Source organism: Cyanistes caeruleus, chromosome 7, assembly GCF_971803275.1.
Source record: "Cyanistes caeruleus chromosome 7, bCyaCae1.hap1.1, whole genome shotgun sequence".
Classification (NCBI taxonomy): Eukaryota; Metazoa; Chordata; class Aves; order Passeriformes; family Paridae; genus Cyanistes; species Cyanistes caeruleus.
The window spans coordinates 30,871,457-30,894,471 of record NC_141707.1 but is presented as its reverse complement, the minus strand read 5'-3'; the positions used below and the strand labels follow the sequence as shown (position 1 = coordinate 30,894,471).

The 23,015-nt window shown below is 41.9% G+C and overlaps 1 protein-coding gene across 1 annotated transcript in view; it reads right to left on the bottom strand.

Moving 5' to 3' along the window:
- PDIA5 (protein disulfide isomerase family A member 5) overlaps positions 1-23,015 on the bottom strand; it is a 97,534-nt gene that overhangs the window by 33,832 nt on the left and 40,687 nt on the right. The window contains exons 9-11 of the mRNA XM_086898540.1: positions 19,537-19,628; positions 19,363-19,434; positions 15,007-15,143 (exon numbers count right to left, since the gene is read on the bottom strand). Of these exons, the coding sequence (XP_086754666.1) occupies positions 15,007-15,143; positions 19,363-19,434; positions 19,537-19,628 (301 nt within the window). The remainder of the gene's footprint in view (positions 1-15,006; positions 15,144-19,362; positions 19,435-19,536; positions 19,629-23,015) is intronic.

Here is a 23,015-nt window from a genome sequence, read left to right as displayed (position 1 = left end):
AATGATTTATTTGCCACCCACAGAAAACTTGCAGGCATATGGCTTTGTGTAAGGGGCTGACAGATCCCTCTGACACCTGTCCAAGTTGATTTATTTCTCCTTTTAGAAGCAGGGAACTTTATTCATTTTGTGCTCTTCCTCACTTTTAACCAAAGGGCACCTCAACTCCCAGTTCAGATACCTGGGAACCCCTCTGAATTAGGTAGCTTAAATTTGTACAAACAATAACTTTCTGCAGGGCTAACTTCACCTTGGTGGGCTTTACACAGTGTGTCCCTTAGCCACAGCAAGATTCATGCTGTGCTGTAGCTACAGTATCCACATAATCTACACTATATTCCAATTATATTACAATCATTAATGAGATCTGATCAACCAAAGGCATAAAAGAACCAGACTTTTCACAAAGCTATGCAGAGGGGAAAAAAACCCAAACCAATAATGCAGGCACATTTTTCCCAGGAAATGAAAAAATATCCAAAGCATCTGAAATTCATGTAAGTAATATTTTGGATCAAGATATCCAGACCATGGAATGTCACTGTTCCAGGTTCTTTCATGAACATCACACATACACAGCACTACTGACTGCCACAAAGCTAACTCCCTCAGGCTTAAAACAAAGGGAAACATCTTTTAAAAGGCACTTAAATGCAAACTGAAGTTTTCAAATCTTTATCTTGAATGCTTGTTCTACCCCTGACAGAGGACAGCATGATGTACCAGCCTGGAAAAAAGTCACAATATTGAACTGAACCTGAGAGAAGAACAACAAATTTTAAGAGCTTCTCCCACAATAAACGATGCTTTTCTGGCTCTCTTCATGAGAATTTTGCTATTGTGAGCTACAGCCTGCTTTCACCTACCATGCAGAAAAGGGGAGAAACAAATTACAAGACAGACCTACAAACTGCAAATCAATTAATCTCTCCTATGATTATTTATCCTATCTTTGAATAATCCTGTGAAGATTGCCATTAAATTTTTGAGGCCAATGAAAAGTTATTTAAATTAATTCCAAGGTCACTGCCTCTCCTTTGATTGCTATATTAGGTTGCTCAGCAGCAGCTTCATCCCTCTGTGCTAAGGTCCTCTAGTTTTAGATGCTTTCTGTTCATAAAATGAGTGGTGAAAATAACAACAACTCTACAGGCCCTGAGCCCAGATGCTCCTATGTGCTGCTGCAACAATGGAAGGAGCCCATAAGTCTGCAGTGGGCATCTGTGACAGATTGGCTTCTAGAAGATGCACTGTCATGTTAAATGTTTAATGACATTAAAACTAAAAGACTAAGCAAGGGAAGAGACCTGTTCAATCCCAGGTGAGAAGAAAGGCTGCAGTCAACACAAGGATGTCTTGTGCCTACTCCCAAGTACTGCCATCCTCTGAGCCTTCAAGGGTCATTCCTGGTGGGAACACCCAAGGGTCTATCCAAGGGGACTCCCACAGCCTCAGTCTTTTCTTGCAGAACGACAAGAAGCTACTCTGGAGGTGCAAGACAGAGTTACTCTCCATCTGGCAGCAGAAACCAGTCCAAGTTCAGTGTCTGGTTCTGCTGATCAGTTCAGGACAACTCCTCTGACCTCTCACACCTCATCTTGCTCCTCTTGCACAAAAGAAGCCCCAGACTGCTAGGGCCAAGGCTTGGATAAAAAGAGCACACAGGCAAGCAAAAAGAAGTGCTACAAGATGGGGAAAATTAGTCAAAATTTACAACAATCAGTGCTAGGACATCTGGTACGCACCCTTGCTTTCGCACCATTGGTACAAAAACAAGGTACGCACTGGACATCTGGTACGCACCATTTTTAAAACAGATGTCTAAATGAAGCAAGAATTCTGCTTTCCCAGTTTATTTATAATCAATCTTCCCATTTGCACTGCGCAGATGGGTAGATAAACAGCTCCTTCCTTTGGTGCAGTCATTGTCACACAGCTTAGCTGAGCTGCACCCCAGACAATGGTGATCAAAGGTCCCCACGTCACCTCGGTGCAGACAAGTCACCTCCCTCCAGGATCCCACTGCAGGGCAGAGGACAACACTTGCTCAGCACTTTGTCCTCTGTAGAGTGTGACCATATGCAAACCTAGAAGCAAAGGCCAAGTGTGGACAGAGCAATGCTGAAGTGGAAGGGTGAGCAGCACATGGATAAAGGAAAGCCTAACAAACATACCAAACAACTCTTTTTCCAAGGAAGTATCTGTATTTGTTTATAGCAGCCTGTTTGCCACCATGGCAAAGACTTTCAACACAATTGCTCCAAACCTTTTCAGAAATGAATTAATACAAGTACTTCTACTGTTAAAACCAAGCTTTATAAGCAGAAAATCAGTCAAGCAGCTCCAGCTAAGCTCCTGCATATACTGTCTTAGTGATGTCCCAAGAATATAAATCTCAGTTTCTCTCTGTCATTCAGTTTGCTTCTTTCAGGTTATTATGACTATATAAATAGATGCCATGCTTTTGACCATGTCTCTCATTTCAAGACAACATTGTCTGAGGATCTGAAGTGTGCGTGACAAGCAAGAGATAAAAGACAACATCCAGGCAGTTGTGAAGAAGCAATTTCTGACATCAAGAACCCCAGACGTAAACTAAATTGCAAATAAAGATTTTAAAGAATCATTACATTTCTGTCATCAACAGACTGCTCAAATACTGTTATCATGTACCAGCTATTTATTGTATCATGCCAGCTCTATATCCATCTATAGCTGCATACCAAAAATACCTCCATTAGCCTGATGAGAAAACTAATTTGAAGCACAAAACATGTCCTGCTTTCAGCAAGTGGGCCACTGGCAGTTCAGAATACACTCGTAGAAGATTTACAGACAACTTCAGGAAGAGAAAAAGTAAGTCAAAAATTTCCAGTGCACCTTTGCTCTCTAAATATTTAACACCTGGGGTAAACACCATTGGTTTCTCCATTCTTAATCCCAGAGGAGTGGTGACCTCTGAAAAAAACACAATGGCCAGTTCTTACAAGTTAATATTGTTAACTTTGAGCTTGCATCCCTACATATAAAAGCAGGAGTTTCTACATGGAACAGGGGAGAGGCAGTCCTTGCAGCCACAGGCAGGACACACAAATCCCAGCCAGCCCTCTTACCATCCATGCAATAAAACAAATGTATTCTCTTCTGCCATGCAAGTCTGTAACATGCAAAGACTTCTCATGCATCACATAAAAGAGGATCTCTCAGGTCTGACATGAGGCAGTTTTCAGTTCCTTCACCGGTGTAGGAGAGCATAAACTACAACAGCTGCAGACTCCCTTGCATAATTTAGCCATCTGCATTGCAGACATCTGATGGAAAATCATCCACAAATTTGGCAGGGAGGGAGGATGACAAAAGCAGCTGTTTCTCCATGTAATCACAGGTATGAATTTGCAATCGTGTTGGTTGCATGTTCACTTAATAGTCACAATGGTCAGAGAAGTCAGGCCATGCCATGATCTCCATGCATAAAAATCCTCATAAAAACCAAAAATGAAACAAAAAACAAAAACATCTTAAGAGGGATCAGGAGTACAAGGAATTTTGCACAACCTTTTCCCTCTGAGTACTTACTCCCTCCAAACTATGCATCTTCTCAGCAGCAGCACTACACACCCAGGTAAAATTCCAGATACTTAAAAGACAACGATGTTTCAAGTCTTGATGCTTTCTTATAAGAGGCGCATCTTCAACATCTTTAACATGATATTGAATTCAGATTTCCAACAGCTAGAAATGTGTGCACACATACACAGATCCAGACACCTCACCCCCAATACTGTATTTGTAAAGGCAGGTTTGATTCCAGCAGGCATTACATTGCTTAGAGATCAGTGACAAGCAAACAGCTTTACGGCTTTACAGAAGACAAAGCCTATGAAAGGTCAGTCTGGAAAAGACTCTGAGGAACTAGAAATACAGAATTAGAAGGAAAATACTTAAGCAGTTAGGATTATTGCAGTCATGCCACGCTGCTGCGGTTGCAGCTGAACACCGCGGCTGTGTGGGCTGCACAGTTCATCCCAGAGCACTGCAGAGACTCAGCCCCGCCGTTAGCACCATCTCACTGGCACTACCATGAACTCAGAGTGCAGGCAATCTGTGGGGGCAATGGCCTGTGCAAATCAAATCCCAGCATGGGCACACAGAAGAAAGTCCCTTCCTGCTTCCAGGAGCCCTTCAATGTGAAGCTGGGGCACAAAATCGTTAGAAATTGGTCACTCTTTCTCCTGTCTGTATGACCTGCTGAGGTGGTAGTGACCCAAACCCAGACACCATCTTGTCTTTTCTATGCTCTAACTGCTCAGGAGAGGAGTCATAACAGTTTTAGACAGTTGTAGTATGAGTTAAAACTATTTACTTCTTTTTAAAAAGGATAGTCAGATGCATTACATAAATCAGATCAAACTGGAAAGAGAGCATAACTAAATGTATCCTCCAGGAACGCTGTCTGCATCCGTGCTATATTCACAGCTCCAGCAGAAGAGCCACCTTTAGCCAGAAAGAGCCCTTGGCAGGGGAAGGCTCAGCGCAGTGGGGCAAACATGGAGCAGGTCCTGCAGGCTGCCTCCACGGGATTTACAACAGCTCTGGTGAACTGCACAACACACACTTCTGCCTTTATTTCTGGTCACACTGGAGAGTGTCTTCTTCTGACTCAGGCTCAGGAGAAAGGGTGAGTATTCTCCAAGACTAATGTCAGCTGGAGGCTGCTGCCTCCCAGGGATTTCTGCTCTGTCTTGCCCTCAGTGTGCACTCTCTGCTTCTGAGCTCACAGGTGGCTGTGGCTGAGCTGGACTCCTGAAACCAGCCTATGAAAAAAATATACCCCACATCTGCACAGCACAGACTCCAGCACAAATCCAGGAACAACCTCAAAGTTAGTCACCATCTTTATGTAAAATAAACTAAAACAATCACATGGTTCCTTATTTTCATTCCAAAGGTGGTTTCAGCTTCCGGCTATTGGAGATTACACTGCACATATATACTAAAACTGCATATATATACCCTCTCACTCAAGACTGTGGTGTAAGTGGTAGAAATCTGTGCTTGGAGATGATGGTGCCTCCTACCATCCCTCTTGGGAGGGAAAAGAAGTGAAGGAAGGTGGATCAGCTGGCATTGGGAGATATGAATTACACTTCCTACACCAGCTCTGAGGAACATGGCCCTGAGTAGGTGTTGAAAATTAATCTTCCCCTATTGAAATGTGAGACAACAGCATGGTTGCCTTAAGGTGAAATTGTTGAGAGTTTATGAAAAACACCACCAGAAGGTTTCCTTCTCAATTAAGCCAGAATTATTTCACATCCAAAAAAGATCCCCCCCCACCTTCTCTGCTGCCAGGTGAACAACAGAATTTTACCTTGAGGAGGGAAGAGAAGTTGCACTGCTTTCTCTCACACTCTTTCCCCGCTATGGAAGACTTTATTGCTTTGGATTTAGCAATGAAAATGCCAGAGAATACAGGTGAGATGCAAGAGCTTTGAGCATTCAGCTCACAAGAACAGAATAACCTGCAAATTATTTCCTAGAATGCAATTTGTGTAAGACATTGGCAAAATGGATGCCATGCAAAGAGATCTTCCTAAGAAAGGTACATCCCAATGAACTCAAGCTCATGGGGCAGGAGGATTAAAAGGAATGGTGACATTGCATAGTACTGTGAAAGTATCTGGAAAAGTCAAGTAGCAAGAAGAAATATTATGCAGAACACAAGGGTTTTGTCCAAAGTCACAGCAGAAATGGCTACCAGCTGAGATCTGTTCATCTATCTAGGAGAAGGGTGCTGGCACGGTTGCCAACCACAAGCAGCCAGAACCCCAGAAGACACAGCTCCACCATCAGCACAATGCCTCAGTGTCCAAGCAATGGATTCATTTATTAGTAACTCAGGAAAATGGCATCACTTGCCAACTCACCATCTGAAAGGGCACAAGGAACAGACAAGCAGGTAAGCAGTCTTTCACTCTAGGTGTCTCAGTTCATTATTTGCCCATCATGTAAGTTCTCTACCTTTCACAGAACAAAAGTTGAAGCCATAAAATATTTAGGAAGATAAAGTCCACTGGTAATTACCCAAGTAGCAGAGATACTGTAAGGCACTTTCCAAATGAGAGCCCTGCACAGTATATTGAGCTTATCCAAGCAAGGAAATTGATTTATTTCAGAAAAAATAAATCTGGAGTCTCATTTTTAAAGCTAATTCCTACTGTTACCCCATCATTAGCAGGAAGAAAAGTAAACCTATAAAAATAAGTTTTGCTTCACTCCTATCAGAACCCACCACAAGAGCATTAAGTGTACACTGGGGTCAAGCTTGCCAGGAGGACAGTCACCCAATTCACACACTCAAATGTGGATTTTTAACAGCTAAAATTACCTAAGTCCTCTAAAAGACCCCTCTGAACACCTAAATAACCTACAACAAATACCCAGAGCATGAAGCCAGTCTCTCTTCAGCTGTAGCGTCTCAGCTGCTCCTTGGTGCTCCGGCATCTACTCCTATGTAACAGGCTGAGTCAGTCATAAGGACTCGTTAGGAGAGAGGGAAGGCAATAATAATGTGAGAAATGAGGCAGCAAATCCCCAAAGAAACTAATGTTCCCTTTCCACCACCTGCCACACATTCACATGAAGCTTTTTTCTGATCGGAATAGCCTTTGCAAATGTCTTCTTTAATAAAGAAAGTAATTGCTCCCAATTGGAGGTGAGCATACAGCAGTGCATTTCAAACAAACCTCCCAAGTTTCACAGCCCCCAAATATCCACATTTTGTCTCCTTTCCTTCTTTCTTTACTTCTACCCTGCATTCTACTCAAGACCCACAACTGCTACCAAGTACTTTATTCAATGTACACACCATATCCCCAGAACAGCATCATGCCACAGAGCAAGTCGAGATCCAGCCCAAAGGTAGAGCAGCCCAAAACACCCCACGTTTGCCACTCTCCCTGTTGCGACGCTGAACCAGAGCAAGTCAAAGCTCCTCCCTTTTAGTCCTGGCATGAGCTGTAATCAGGTTGTGAGTCACCAGCTCCTGCCTTGATAATCTTGTCTGAGCTCTGCTCACTCAGTGGCAGATGGGGTTTCCTAAACTTAGGGGACAAAAAAGTGATGTCTGCCACAAGCTAGGCAACATCAAAGGCAAAATGCTACTTCCTTCACGTTAATCAAGACTTTGCAGTGCTCATATGCCTTCCATATCTCAATCCCTGCAATACTGGAGCAGCTTGCAGTCTGGCCATGGCTTGCTAGATAAAACTCCCACACAAGGTGAAATGTTATCTCCACTTCACAGGTTGGAAACCGAGACAAGTATTTAGTGACTTGGGTTGTGACTGTACAAATCAAAGCAAGGCAAAGAACTAAACTTTTACATCTCCAGGCCAAGGCTATTGCTTTTATCACTGGATCATCCTTTTTTCTGACCATGCCCAAAGAGCACAAACTGCTTCAAAGAGACAATAATCCCATACGAACTGTGTGCTCCAGTATCAGAAGACTGACAAAAAAGAGACAATGGTATCAGTCATTACTGTCTTCGTCCCTTTCATTAGGTATCCTAGCAAGTTTTACTGCACAAGATAATTATCAGGATTCTTACACTCTTCACATTCCTATTTATATTAAGTACCACTAAGAACCCATATTGATTTTTATTTTTAGATCCCTGAGAAACATGAGTGGTATTGTCATTAAAGGAAAAATCCATGTCAGGTTCTTAATTTTCCTGGTTTGCTGTCTTTCTAAGAACTTCTGTTTTAATGTGTGACTAAATCTCCCCGAAAATAATTTCTGTAATTAGTTTAATGAGACAAGTCACTGCACTGGCAGGTCAGTACACTGAACTGTTTACACTCCCTAATATTTTTAGTGATATTCAAATATATGTAGTATCAAGCAACATCTTGTTGTAGACTTCCATGCTTTCAAATAGTGAAGAACCCAGTCTAAGTGTCCCAGACCTCCTCCCTCTGAAATCAGCAGTCAGGACTTGCTCATCTCAGTGGAAGCAGATTCTGAAGCCAAGAACGTACCAATTTCTAACTGGTTTATGTGAAGAATGTCCCTGCTCCAGAAGCCTGCCAGGAATGTTCAGCTGAGAAGTACATACATGCAGTGCACAGAAAGTTGGCACAATTTATGCATGTACAGGGAAGCATTTTATTATACATCCCATTAAAAATACACTAAGGCAACATTAAAATTAGGAGCCTATGGGACACAGAGAGTCAGGAAACACAATTCTGAAATTGAAGCAGATCTTTTCTCTTCAACAGTCTGTCCAGACTCTTAAACAGCAACATTCATCAATGTGTCCTTACACAACAGTTCAGTTTTCAGTGATGCAGGCACTGCAACAGCCCACCCTGACATCTGCATCGCTCCTCCAAATTCCTGCCAGAGCCAGGTACTGCCTGTGACCCACATAACAGTCCAGAAAGTTAGACTTGTTCAAAGCTTTCTGTAATTACTCTGAAACAAGAACATTTTCACAGGGTCGGTATGAACAGGACTGAGCAAGCATCCTGCCACATAAATGTCTTTTTGTGTAGCTTCCTATGGGCTGGTATAGCACCTGCATCATGGGGATAAGGCATCTGACCAGATTCCAGATGCACAATCTGCCTTACACACTACAAACTTCCAGTAATCCAGACCTGCACAGGTGCACCAAAACCCTCTTCCAAGTACCCACCGTCTGCCTTTATCCCAGAGGCTTTACATCTGAAGGCAGATGCCAAAGGCTCTCTATGCAGCCACTGAATACAGCCAACATCCTATTTTGAAAATCACAAATGTTACATATGACAGGGACAAATTAAAATTAAAGGATGGTTCCATCCACATTCAGCACTGCTGGATGTTTGGATAACCCACAAGCCTGTAACCTCTACTGCAACAACTGTGTTAGCTGACATTCTAAAAAAGAAATAATCTTTGACTGAATCATGAATTAGCATGGAAAACTTCATTCATTTATAAATAATTTCTTTATTTATCACAGGTTGCCAATGTTAGGCTGCTGCTGACCTGTGCTAGAAAGGCACACTTTTTTTTCAGGCTGCAGAGTAGATTATTCTTCAGCCTTTTCAACTCGTGGCCTTTCTGTTGATGCTGCCAACATACATCCCAATTAGAGTTCACAGCAACATAGCTTGCTTTCAAAAGGAACCACTGGGGGTCTGAAAGGGAGACTTATTTATTTATAGCTGTAAAAGATGGTTTGAAAAACTAAATTTGATTTTGTGCACACATTTTGGGTTCACTTTGCTTCATATTTAAAGTGAGCAATGGATTCCTACATCCCAATCACATGAAGCAGTAAGAAACAAAAACAAGGCCACTGAAACCAGTGATGGTGTGTGCTGGCAGGAAGGAGCCAAGTTCATGACTTGGTTAGAAGTTGAGGCCTTCCTGTACTGCGCTAATTGCTTGGGATTCTTAATAGTGAGTTCACAAAGTCGCTTAAAACCTTGGGTTTAAATGCACTGGAGAGAGGAGGGAAGAAGTGAAGGGTGTGAAAAGCTGTTTTTCAAAGCCAAATTGATAAAACCACTCCCTGTGCAATTAAAAACCTGAACAGCTGAATAGCTGACTTTGGAAAGCAGCAACTGCATAATTTATCGGGTTGGTTTATAAAGAGAGAAAATATCCGAGTACAGGAAAGGAATTTCATGGACGTTTCAACAACACATGAAAACTGTGGTACACTTTATCATTTCAAGGTTTATTTTTGCACTCCCTTCCACTGGGAGGAAGCAAGCAAAGGTCTGTTAGGCTACATTTTCCCTGCTTTCCCTCTTTATCAATGAAGGAAAATCCACAACAGCTCAAATATCCTACTAACGATATTGACATTTTTTCTAGCCTTAAGTCCTGCAATCAGCTTATACAGTCTCTGAAGAAGCCCTATGAAGGAGTCTGGGAAGAACACAGATTTAACCTGAATTTAAACTCACATACAACGAAGAAATTGCAAGAGAACATTTTAATAGTTTAATCCTTTAAAAAGCAAATGCACACTCACTCTAACAGTATACATAAAGCACTTTTTTTCTCCTCTGTTTGTTATCCCTAGCACCAGTACTGGAGAACAAACTCTGCTCTGGCTGATGGGGTATGAGAGAGGGCAAAGCAGCCCCAAGCAAACGCCAGAGGTGACTGACTACAACCACCAGCCACTGTCAGAGACTCCTCAGATCCGTGCTTGCTGAAGGTACAGGGGGAGGCTACAGCTCCCAGTGGCACCAGGACATTATTTTGCATGAGGCTGCACGAACAGGTATCCTTTAAAACGTTAGCAGTGTCACTTGTGTTAACAAAGCATAATGAAAACTAACTCCTGTGTGTGAACAGCAGATACTTCCAGAAACCATTTCTTAGTTGACTTGAATTTCAATCCTAGACGTTAAACACCTTTCAGTGGCATTTGAATTGACTTATCAGTGACTTGGTTGGGTTTATTTTGTGACTGAGATGTGATTTGGAGAAAAATGCTGAGGAAAATGTAGAAAGGATAAATGTGTAGAGGGTTTATTCCTTCAACAAAACAGAGTCAGAAAGACTGCAATCCTCACTAATTTGGCAAATATTTTGGACAGAATTATTTTTAAAATTACATTGGACTCAGCAAACAGTTTGATGAGGAAACTGAAAACACAAACAGGGCTTTTTTCGTGATCCAGGGACTAAGGAGCATTTTAAGTCCCAGCGAGTTCCCATGACACTAAAGCATTTAACAACACTTGAATGGCAGCATAACCCATATTTAGAGACATTCAGAATCCAGCTGTCATCTTGGGCATCTAAATAAATCTATCAGCTGTAGGCATAGATATCAAGAAGCACATACAGACATGGAGTCTTTCTTTTCACTGCTAGCAGAAGCTTATCATAAGCAGCAACAGTGCCCTTAGTTATTTTATAGTACAGAAATAACTTTGGTTGGTGCAATAAATCCTTTGTTATAAATCCAGAAACAGGCCTGCTAACATAACTGCTATCTCATGTTACCAAATACAATCAATTCAAGTAAAAACTCCAAATCCTTTGGGAGGGAGGGCCCTTTGTTCTTTTGTACAGTGCACGAGAATCCAGTTTTTGGGTACAACAACACATTGAAAATCACTTCAGATGTCTACAAGACTGCAGTCGGGATATATCCAGGATAAAACTAAGTTCACCACCAGAAATTATGAAATTTCAGCAAAATGCTTAAGTAAGGAGCACAACACTGCACACCCTTCAGAGCCTGACTGGCTGGGCCACTGTTTACCTATGCTAAATATTCAGATTTATTGAACATCCTCTTAAGGGCTTTACAAAGGAGTTTCAGAAGGTTAGAAATCCTGCTCTGTGTCCCCAGTGACCTGTAAAACGAAAGCAGGATGAACTCATCCTGCCCACCCTCACTCACCCGTTGCTCAGGGCAGGCAGTAATGACCTGAAGCAGCACATCGTCTGTTTAATGGGTGTGATAAATTACTGTAAAAAGGTATGGTCTCTCTGATCCCAAGAGGTGCAAGCTGCATGCTGCAGACCTTCTTGATGTGTTTAAAACACACTAACTGCTCTCCTTGAACTTAGTTATGCCAGGCAACACTTAAAATGCTGCCATGTCTTTGACTGGACTAGTAAGTGCAACTGATTGTAAATAATTACAGTGTGGTCCTCAGGGATGATGATTTCTAGCCAAAGACATGGAGACCCAACTGGCCACATCCATCACAGTGCCTAAGGGTGCAGTTCACAGGCATTTACCTGGGATGTGTTTGGTTCAGCTGTATCTTTAGCACTGAGGAGAGGGAGCAGATAAAAAGCTGCCAATTCCCTACACATCTTTTCATACAACATTCTATTAATGCATTGGCCCTCTGAATATGCAAAGCATCACTGAAAAAACTATCTTCCAGTAAAACAGCTCCTCATGTATGTGAGGTGGTTTGGGCTGGGACAGAGTTCATTGTCTTCACAGTAGCTGGTACTGAGCCATGGGCTGGATTTGTGCTGGGAACAGTGTAGATAACTCAGGGATGTTTTAGTTATTGATGAGCAGTGCTTACAGAATCCAGACCTCTTCTGCTCCTCACTCCATCCCATCACAAGGAGGCTGAGGATGCACAAGAAGATGTCAGGGGACACAGCCAGGACAGCTGACCCCAAATAACCACAGGGATATCCCAGACCATATGGTGTCATGCTCAGCATAGAGAACTGGGCAAAGAGGGAGAGGGGGGGCATTTGGAGTGATGGAGTTTGTCTTCCCCAGTCAGCATTATGTGTGATAAATCTCTGCTTTCCTGGGAAGGGTCAAGCACCTGCCAGTCAATGCAAAGTAGTGAACAAATTCCTTGTTTTGGTTTGTCTGAACATGGCTTCTTCTCTTCTGATTAAACTACCTTTATCTCACGAACCCATGACTTTTCTTGGCTTTACCTTTCAAACTCTCCCCCATCCCACCATGATGCAGCAGCTGTGTGGGGCTGAGCTGGAGCTGAGGCTAAACCACAACAATGTGACAGAAAAACTCCAAGTCACATGTATGCTTCATGGTGACACAGAGTTTAAGCACTTGCTAATTCCAGGCCAGTGCTGAAATCCCCTTGATTATTCTTAGTTACACAGATGTATATCCTGTCATAAGCCTATTTTATAGATGTTTCAAGATTTTGTTTTTTATTAATACGTAATTTTTAGAAAAAAAAACTTCCTCAGCCTGAGCTACCAAGGTTAAAACAAGTAAGATGCTTGCTGGATTTACCACTTCTTTTACTGGAATAATTTATCTCCTAATATTCATAAGGTGACACCATTAGCACTTTTAAGAAGTGCTAAGAGAAGAGCTTTTAATCATGGAGATAACTGTTTATGATAGTTGTCTGTCACAATAATTAGTTTGCAAGCCTCATTCTCTCTGCTGAGGATGCCCAGAGAGGATTCTCACCAACACAGATCTTTTACGATGTACGAGCTGGATTCTGCACACAGGCATACCATTACCACCTGAATGTAAATAAAATGCCCCAAATATTCAAACTGCATTTAAAATTGAGTTGTTCTGTCAAGGAACACTCTTTATCTGACTTCTGAGCAGCTGGAAAATGTTATCAGAAGATTGTGACAGCCCAATTAAGGCATTTGATTTACTTTTAAAACAGCATTTACCAAAGTACTGCTGTATCTTAGTGCAGAATGTCCCTTAGAACAAAACATGCCTGTCTGGAAGCACCCCTACTCTCAAAATAGGTAATGCAATATTGTTACTCCTAAAACTGTGTTACCTGTGTTCTTGAAAATACTAAAAAAATCCACTAAAACTGAACAGAATCCTACTGAGATTTAAAACTAACTTGAACTCACTAAAAAATTTGATTGCAGTTGTATGGATTCATCTATTTCTAATCTGGCTTCCTAAAGGAATGAGTTTTGCAGGGGCAACTGTTGATTTCTTCCCCCTCTTTCTCCTCCTGAATACAAGACTAGATTCCTTTGCCCATTTACAAACTCAAAAAAAGGTACAGCACTAAAGTACTATTAAATCTCTGTGAATATGCCGAGAGAGAAGGGACACTTCTCCCCTCCCATGCCATTGTGCAGAGAGAGGGAAAGGAGGGAAATTTAGGAGTTAGATTTGGCTTGGCAGCAGCTGCTCAGCAAGCACACAGCTGCCGAGGAGCAGCAGCCCATGCTGTCACTCGCACACCGGGGTGCAGGGAAATCTGGGGAAGGAAGTATTTGGGTAACGAAGGATAACTCCTGAGCAAACCAGGCCTCATCAGTTCTGCTACTTGTGTTCTGGGTTTCAGACCAGGCGCTCATCTCCGGTCCCACTTTCATTAGTACAAATAATCCAGGGAACACAGAGACAAAACAGCAGTCAGTCCCCTGCTTCAGTGGACCAAATTCTTAGACATTTCATCAGGCAGAGGAAATTCATTATGGTATGTTTTTCAAATGAGTCCTATGAGCAGACCTTCAAAAAAGGCATTTTGGAGCTAACTCCGGCTGGCTTAAAGGAAAACAGGATTTCAGCCTCTGTGCCAAGACCCTCAGCTGTGAGCACACAGTCTGCCTCCAGAGTCCTAACCTTTAAATCTATGCCCTTAAAAATCAACATCTCACCCAAGTACTGCTGCCAGCACAGCAGCAAGAGGAGACAGAAGATGTGTGTCACACAGTATAGCAGATTCAAGCCTGAACTGTCCATCACAGGCATAAACAATTGGAAGAACCAGATATGTAGCTGAAACAAGTTACATCCACAGTGAACTTAAGAGGTCAATTCACTCTTCCACCCAACAGCTTACAGGAGGGCAGTGTGGCTGGAGCAGCTTCCTGAAGGCAACCCACTGCGTTTTATTTGTCAAGCTAAAACCTCAAGTCATGAAAAAGATCAGTTCAATTAATTCTCAGCAGAACAGTAAGCAGTATCACCACCAACTCTGCAATAGTTATCAAAAGTTCTAGGGTCCTTCTAAACTTAGGCCTAGTTTTGGAATAGTTCAGCACAATATATAGTGACAATTATCCCTTACATTGCCAGAGAAACTGCAGCAGAGGAGTGAAAATGTACAAAATGACATAGCAGCAGTCACGGACAAGAATCCAGGAGTTCAGGGTTCTCAAGATGAGTTAGTTCTGGTTAGTTCAATCAACCAAAGTTCTGCTTTGAAAGCAAACAATACTGAAAAGAAGTTGAAGATGGGAAACCATGCTGTAAAGTGATGAGTACCCAGACTATTTAAGCATCATTAGACTCCTCAGTTACGTTTTGACTCAGCTTACAAAGTGTCCCTCTTCCAGAGCCACATCTCCATCCTAAATGTGAAGTCAGCAACTTCACAAACATTTCATGCCTTGTATATTTAACAATCATCACAAACAAGAAAAGCCTGGACTTTTGAGTTCATGGTTCTGTGAAACTTCCACAGAAAAACATCACTGATTTCATTGGCAAGCATTTGGCTCAGAGTACAGAAGAGAAAACAAACTCACATGGTGCATGGAACATCACTAGCACAGATGAATGATCTTTTATAAACTTGTCGAAGTCCTCATCGGTCAGATGATAAACTACATTTTCTTCATCTGCCCAGGGAGTCTCTGGAGCCTGTGGCTGAGGTGCCTGTGGGCTACAAGACAAACAGACACAGCTTACAGGCAGCTCTCCGGTGCTAAGCAGTCATCTTGGCAAGTCAAACTGTAAGGAACCACTTTGTGCAGATGTTCACACATGTCTGACACATCAACCCTACTGAACAGCTTCCATAATTGTACCCATCCAGAACTCACAGGCACTGAAACACAGATAAAACTGGAGGAGAAACAAAAAAATCTGCAAGAAGCTCCTGAGGACAGACCAGCAATGGAAGGGGATGGAGCGAGGAGATAACTAGACTGCTTGGTTATTACATTATAGAAATCAAATGCATTTTCTATTACTCTTTCACCCTCCTCAGCAGGATGCTCCCTTTCTCACAGCATTCCTACTTTGTAGTTCACAGGAGTCATTGCCAATGAAAGAAAAAAGCAGTGAGCAGAAACAGCCAATTTAACCCGTCACCTTGGATACTGACAGCATGATTAGGGCCAGCAGAGAAAGGAGGAGCAGTGTTGGGACCATGAGCCAGCTACACACACCATTTCCTCAGGAATACATGATTTTACCCTGAACAGCTCTTGTGAGCCAGGGAAGCATCATTATGTCCTCACTCTGCAGTGGGCTTGTAGGCTAAGATACTCAGCTAAGATACTCAGCTGCATACTTCACCTAAAAGACAAGTGATGTGTTCTACCAACTTCACTATGATTGCACCTGAGTTCAACTGTCTTGGATGGGTCAGAGCCACAGAGACTGCTCAGACACAGTGGCAAGTCTGGAAACTGAATCTAAGCTCCTCAGGAGCTCACCATCACAATAAACAATTTGTTTTGGCTTTTATGAATGTATATTAAAAAGAGAATTTGGCAGCTGTGAACTAAATTATGCTAATTAACATTTTATTTATTAAAGCAGTGTTCACAGAAAATATACCCAAACATACGAACATTAGGAGCCAGACTTTGAAGCTATTTTTTTTGTCAGTTGCAGTAATGAGTTCCAAATACCCCCTAAAATTCCCAAAATTCTTTGGCAAAGTACAGGTCTGGATGTGACCCCATCTTTGCTGAAAGCAGATTTGCTATTTGTGATTAAAATGTATTATTGTGTTAGCTGCCTGGAACAAGGAATGGCAAACATGATAACTAATTTATCCTGCCTTACTCATTACTAGGCTGAAAGCCTAGTTTGATAAAAAAAAGCAGTGGAGATACACAGATGCAGATAGCAAGTTCTGTTGATGTAAGCAATAGGTGTGATCCAAGAATATTGAGCAATCCATGCAGAACTGTGATGCACACCTCTGCTGCTCCTTCTGCAATAAACAAACCAAGAAGCCAACATCCAAGTAAGAGGTCAGAGCTGCACCTGGCCAAGCAGCCCAGAGAGCAGTAATCTCCAGGTAATCTGGCAAAGTGAAGGCTTCCCAGCAAACACCATGACACTTAATGGATCTGGGAGCTGGGTTGAGTAGGCAGAGCATGATGAACGTGGACACAGCACTGGGAGAACAAGGTGTTTAGCAGGGCCTTTAGTGTGACCTATTTCACTCAGGAATAAGCAAAGCAGGGCATGGGATGTTTATTCAAGTGGCCTAATTTAAAATGCTGTGCATGCTAGCGAGCCTAGACTGGAGGTGGTAAGAAACAGCTCAAGGCCTGGAGAAAGCAACAATCAAAATTTAAAAGGTCATTTAACACTGAGACAAGGCATACCCAACACCTGATTAGGATGACAGAAGTCCAGAAGTTATCAAAAGTTAATTCAATTGAGAGCACAGAACAAGTTCTTGATTTAACGGAGTAACTGATGCTAAGGAAGGGCCTGAGGGGAATCCATAAAAACAGCAAGACAAACCAAACAGCTACTGAAGTCAGCAAGAAGCTGTTGGGATTGCCTACCACTCAGGCTGATACAGCTGTGTATCAGATTTAACAAAAAAGGTATGTACAAGATAGCATCTCTACTGTGTTGGATTAAGGTTGTATGATGGCTCATCTCTATCATCTCATGAAAACATCTGAATCTCCAAAACATAAACAGCCAGTGACTATTAGGAAGATAAGAAAGGTGAATCATCTGTAAGACCAATGCCTTAGCAGCTTCAGCATAAGAAAGAAGCACCTTTAGTAAGTAGTAAAGAAAGAAAAAAAAGGTGTTGGGGCCCTCCAAACTAGAGGAAAAAGCATGGACGATGATTTAAATAATTCTAACTTTCATTAAGGTATATCATGTTCTCCCCAACAAATAAGCCTAAGATCACCCACTTTCATCCCTTTACCAGTAATATTTAGATGGAAAAAAAACAAGAGGGAGAGGAAAAACAGCTGCTTTTCTGCAGAGTGTACTTATTGTCCACACAAAATGGGCCATTTCATACAGCTCAATGTCTGCTGGATTTGCTTTCAAGCAAATGTCTACAATGATAGCACATGCATGCACAGTATAAAAATGCGTTGGCTGTCCTTGCCATGGCCCTCCATACCCTGGTCCTCACAGTAACATTCTGTACAAAAGCAACCTTTCAATATTTTAATACTGTGCTGCTCTGAAACACAGCCTGTACGCCCTGCAGCTATCTCATTGCACTCCTTGGCATTCCTAAAGCCCTTGCTATATCATTTTGACAACCTGTACTGCAGATTCCTCAGATTAGTATAATATTATGTACGTAGCACGTTTACCCTATATGTGGTTTTATTAATAATTTAATTTACCATAATTTAAGCACCAATTACTGGCAAAATGTAAGTACACATAACTACTCAACGTGGTTTTCTTAAAAGTTGTACTTATTACACAAAACAGGCACAAGACTACTGCTCAGATCATCTTTTGGGCAACTAATAAGTATGCACTAAGTGAGGACAAACAGCTGTCTTTAGCTCTGGACTGCTGAAGTATCAGCCAAAGCCCACAGTGGCTTGTTAGCAGAGATTATCATTGGAAAGAGCTTGCAGCTGTTCTGCTTTGCCTCCAGTAGCTGTGTTCACTTGCTGTCACAGCACTGATATAAAGGTACTGCATATTGCAGGGATTATCTGGATATTATGTGGGCAGACAGGGGAAAAAACACCCCAAACAGCTAATGTTTCACATATGGTAGCCAAGAGATAACCACATCCTTGCAGAATTGAAAAGCATAACAAAGTGCAGGTGATGAAGCCATATCCTTGCTCCAAGGGCTGATCATCTCCTTCAAGTTGCTGGAGTTGCCATCTTGATCACTCACATTTGAAGGCTTAATTGACTAGAGCAGGCTTAATGACTCTGGCTAAATTCCTCCTGTTTGAGCCACTGGGCAGTACTTGCTTGCTGTGCTTGTAGCTCCTGATCCTAACAGGATGCTGCTCTCACTTCATTCGTGGTTTCCAAATCCTGAAGCACGCAGTCTGCTGCTGCTGAAGACCCTGGGCTACCTGCAACCATATGCACATCCCCAGCACAGCCCCACGGTACAGAGAAATACATTTATTCTGAGCCAATTTTGCTAATCTGCACCGTTACAATAGTTTGCTAGTCTGCTCCTTCCCATGTGTTTGTTTCCTTTCATTAGCTTCACTTTAGTTTTGCTTCCACGACTGCAGCTGCTCCATCAGCTTCACTGACCATGCAGGGATTTGCACCTGTTGAAGAGCAGCTATACACACACACTTTTTCTGTGTGTCTCTGAACTGTCAGCCCCCAAAATGTTTATGACTGCACACAGCTCTCTTTAGGTGGAACAAGGTGCTTTCTACACTTTCAGGTCATGACAGCAAACACAGATGTTGTAAAAGTGACTGCCTATCCAGGGTGCTTTGATCTTCAGTTTGTTGCTGCAAGACACTTTAAAGGCTTCAGGTAAAAGCTGATGAACCAACAAGAACTGCACACTTGGTGTACACATTTTTAATGTATACACCACAGAAGTCAAACCTTTTGCAAGGTATTAAGTTCAAGCACCCAAATCATTGGAAATTTAAGCTGGTGTTTTTAATGATGCTAAGATCTGTGTATCTGCATTTATTTTAGTCCACAGTCAGCCTCCTATTACAGACAAAATGCAATTGTGAAATGCAAGGCATGCACGTTAAAAACAAAACATTAGTCAATCTCTCCATATGAGTTTAGCTGATCTCAGCAGGGTAAGTTTTGTTTGCTCTTCTGAGCAGAGGGAAGGAGGGAGAGATGTCTGTTCCTAAACCATTACATTCTGTAAATAATGAAAAGTACATAAAAGGTGGAGTGCATGAAGTTCAGTGCCTTACTTTTTCAGCCACTCTGCGATATCTGCTGCAGTAGCACCAAAGTTCTCAAAGTTGAACAGGAACTTTCCTTTCCTGTTAAAGCAACAAAACAAAGTTCAGTCTTTGCCCTAAAACATAAAAACACAATTATATAAGAGTGCATGATTTCTAAAATAGTAGCAAAATATAACCAACTCAAAATAGCAGATTGTAGGATATCCCCGGACATTGAATTCTTCCTTTATCCTTTCAAATTCAGCAGAGTAAACATTCATCCCCGCAAGAACCTGGAAAAACAGAGCATAATCTTACTGATTCTTACAATACAGCAGGAACATCACACCATTTGTTTGGAGATTTAAGTAAAACCCATTTCAGTCTGGGGAGATTCTGATTTCATTCATATAGCTGTCAAGCAAGGGGCTCTCTGTTAAAAGGCACTGAAGTTTTTCTGATTTTGTGCAATGGGGAACAGAACAATATTTGAGTCTAATCCAGAGAAAACACACACCAGTCAGCATGTCACCTCCTCATTGCGCTGGAAGCATCTCTGTTTCTTTTTATTCACCCACTAACAGAAATACCTAAAGGGAATCCTCTCAATTGCAGCACTTGTGCTCTTCTTTGCACATTTGGATTTTAAGCTACAAGTAGATTTTTTTCTTCCTCTGCAAGTAGAAAAGGGTTCATAGTTCATATCAAAACATTAAACAGGACACCAGAAATTCTACCCTCAGCTTTCTAGTTTCTATTCCAGCAATGAACTTGTCTATGTCTAACCAACCACAAGCACTGGCATTACCCCAGTTCAAAAATGCACCTACTGAATGGAAAGGGGAAATCAGCATGACTTTGATGTGAAAATAAAATGTGCCCTATTTCCATGAATTCATTTCCATGGCATTTATATGCTTTAAGTATGTTAACTTAGGTAGAGCAGAGTATAATGAGAGTTAAGAATTAATCTTGTCCTACTGTCTTCAAAAGAGAGGCACAGCAGGCACAGTACATTTTCAGACTAGCATGTAAAACAAAAAAATCTCTCCTCCCCACTCCTCACCTCTATCCCAACCCATCCTCCATCCCAACAATCCCTGAGCTTCAGGTTCAGGGCTGCTGTGACTTATACTGTGCCCTGCCCAAATGTCTTCCAAATATTTCTGACATGAAAATTGGAATTGATTCCAAGTTTTTGTGGGTGTGCAATTCACACAGAGGTCATCCTGCTGACAAACCTGGACCCAGCAAGTTGCTGAGATACCACTTCCTGATTAACTTAGTTTAATGGCATTGATGCCTTAAATCATTTTAGCAGCAGGGTCTTAATCCAACCCCCTCCTCCTTCTCTCTCCAAAAACAGGATTTTCTCCTTCCAGCTGAAATACCACATCAGAATTTAATACCATGTTCCTGACTGCAGCGAACTGCACAGACCAACCAAATGTGCTCAGAGCCAGCATGAAATAAATCTTAAAGCAGAAAATCCTCATTTGAAGGTCAACCGTTCCCAAGAATGTGCTGGAAACTCACAAAAAGATACTTTGTTTTCTCTTCCCTATGCTAAAAAAGGATAAATTCAGCAGAAGAGAGTACAGAAGTAAGGTTTATACTTGCTGGCCTGATCTTCCACTTGGAATTTTCCTTATAGTTTGAACAACCAGATTGACTTAATTCATATGAGATTATCTAGATTCAATTCTCCCCTTTCCTTATCCTCCATGTCACCACCTAAAGGCAGGTAAATGCAATAGGATCAAGATACAATGGCTGCTATATAAAGCAAGAACCAGGTTTGTTAACTAATTCCATAATTAACACCACCTACCGGATTCCACGTTTTCTGTGAACTTTCAGATGATTTCCTATGATTTAAATGGGCATTCCTGGCCATGTCAGACAATTTCACTGTGTCCATCCAATGGTAATTGATAAAAGTCAATAACTTGGATTCATTCTGGTGTTCATTACATTACATGAAGCGTATTTAGCAAAACGTTTATTATAACGGGATTTGTTTTAATGACAAGAGTAACAGCTTTTGCTGGCCAATAATCACAGAATTATGAAATATCAGGCTGCCAGAGACCATCAAAACACACCTACTGCCCAAAGCCAGGGTTCTCCTGCCAGACATTTGGTGAATTTGCTTTTAGCAAATGACTGAATGACCCCAACCTCAATTTAGGTCCATTACCTCTTGTAATAGCCATTGCAGAAACAAAGATCAGTTTATTCCTTTCACCTCTGCAGTGACACTTGGCGTATTTCAACACTTACCTGCTCTCCAAGCTTACAAGCTACCTATAATCTAAACCAACTGTGAACCTTTTCTAGCTGCCCAAGAATTTGGAGCTTCTGACCATTCCTGTTTAGTTGTGACTCCCTACCTTGATTCTCAGTTTTCTTGATGGGATTTCTCCAAAACTGGTATCTTACTGCACCAAAAAAACTTTAAAAAGGGAAGAAAAAAAAAAAGGCAAGCACCAAAGGTGGAAAGCACTTAAGCATATTCTCAAGTTGGCCTTTACTAAGAAGAACATTCTGGCACACTCACAAAGTTCATGGGCATTAGGGAGATGATGAATGGTTTACTAATATCCAGGTCCCCCCTGCTCTGGGGCCACAGTGGCAGTCACTCACCAGAGCCCAGCCAACCCTCTAACCACATACATCTTTCCTGCCAAGAATAAAGTAAGTCCACCTCTGATTTGGAGCACTTTTTTTCTTCTGCACTGGGTGCAATGGAATTGCAAGCTATAACCACAATATAAACTAAAAATGCCACCCTGCCCTCCTCTCAGTAACAGCACTGGGAAAAGAAACAACCATTCCCAAGGGAAGACAGCAACCAGCAACAGGTACAGTTCACCCTTTCACTTTTATGACCTCTTCAGTAAGGATGCTGTACTTGATTTTCCTGCAATATAACAGCCACAATCACTTTTGAGCCTGGCACATCCTGACAATTAATGACAGGTCAGATTAAAAGGCTAAACCCTCAGCTCATCCAAACCACTTATAAACTTTGCAGCGAAGTTTGATCTGGAGGTCAGCATCACTCTAAGGCACTCCATGAATAATTTATGATGGGTACAGCACAGTTAACTTTAGAAGTGGCAAGCTGTGTACACATCCCACTCAGGAAGCTAATTGGGTCAAATTTTGACAAACAGACTAATTTTTGTGAAAAACATGGGTGGCAGTGGTATAACTGGACTTTCCTCTGAACTGATCCTGCACTACAACACTCTGCTGCAAAAATCTGCATCTCAGTCCTGTCACTCAGCTGTGCAGGATTAGCCCGGATCTACAGAAACGATTTCCAAGTGAGGAAGGAAATAATCAAACCAGAATAGATCTAGAGTTTAAATTCTCTGGTCTGAATTTAATAAATGAGCTGCACATGGACAAGGAAGGGATAACTGCAGGAGTACAGCATGCTCTGCAGCATGCTTTCTGGCACTGTCTCTATAGGTGATGCTTTACATTCCTAATCCCTCTCACCCAAAAATGCGCTGCCATGCAGGGCAGGAGTGCCCTCCCAAAGGCTGCAGCACATGCTCCTCTGACCAGAGATTGCCTTAGGTGCTCCCTGGCTGGACAAAAAATACTCTTGAAAATCTCTTCTAAGGCTTGTGCCATGTCCTAAATAAATCTGAATAACTCCCACTCAT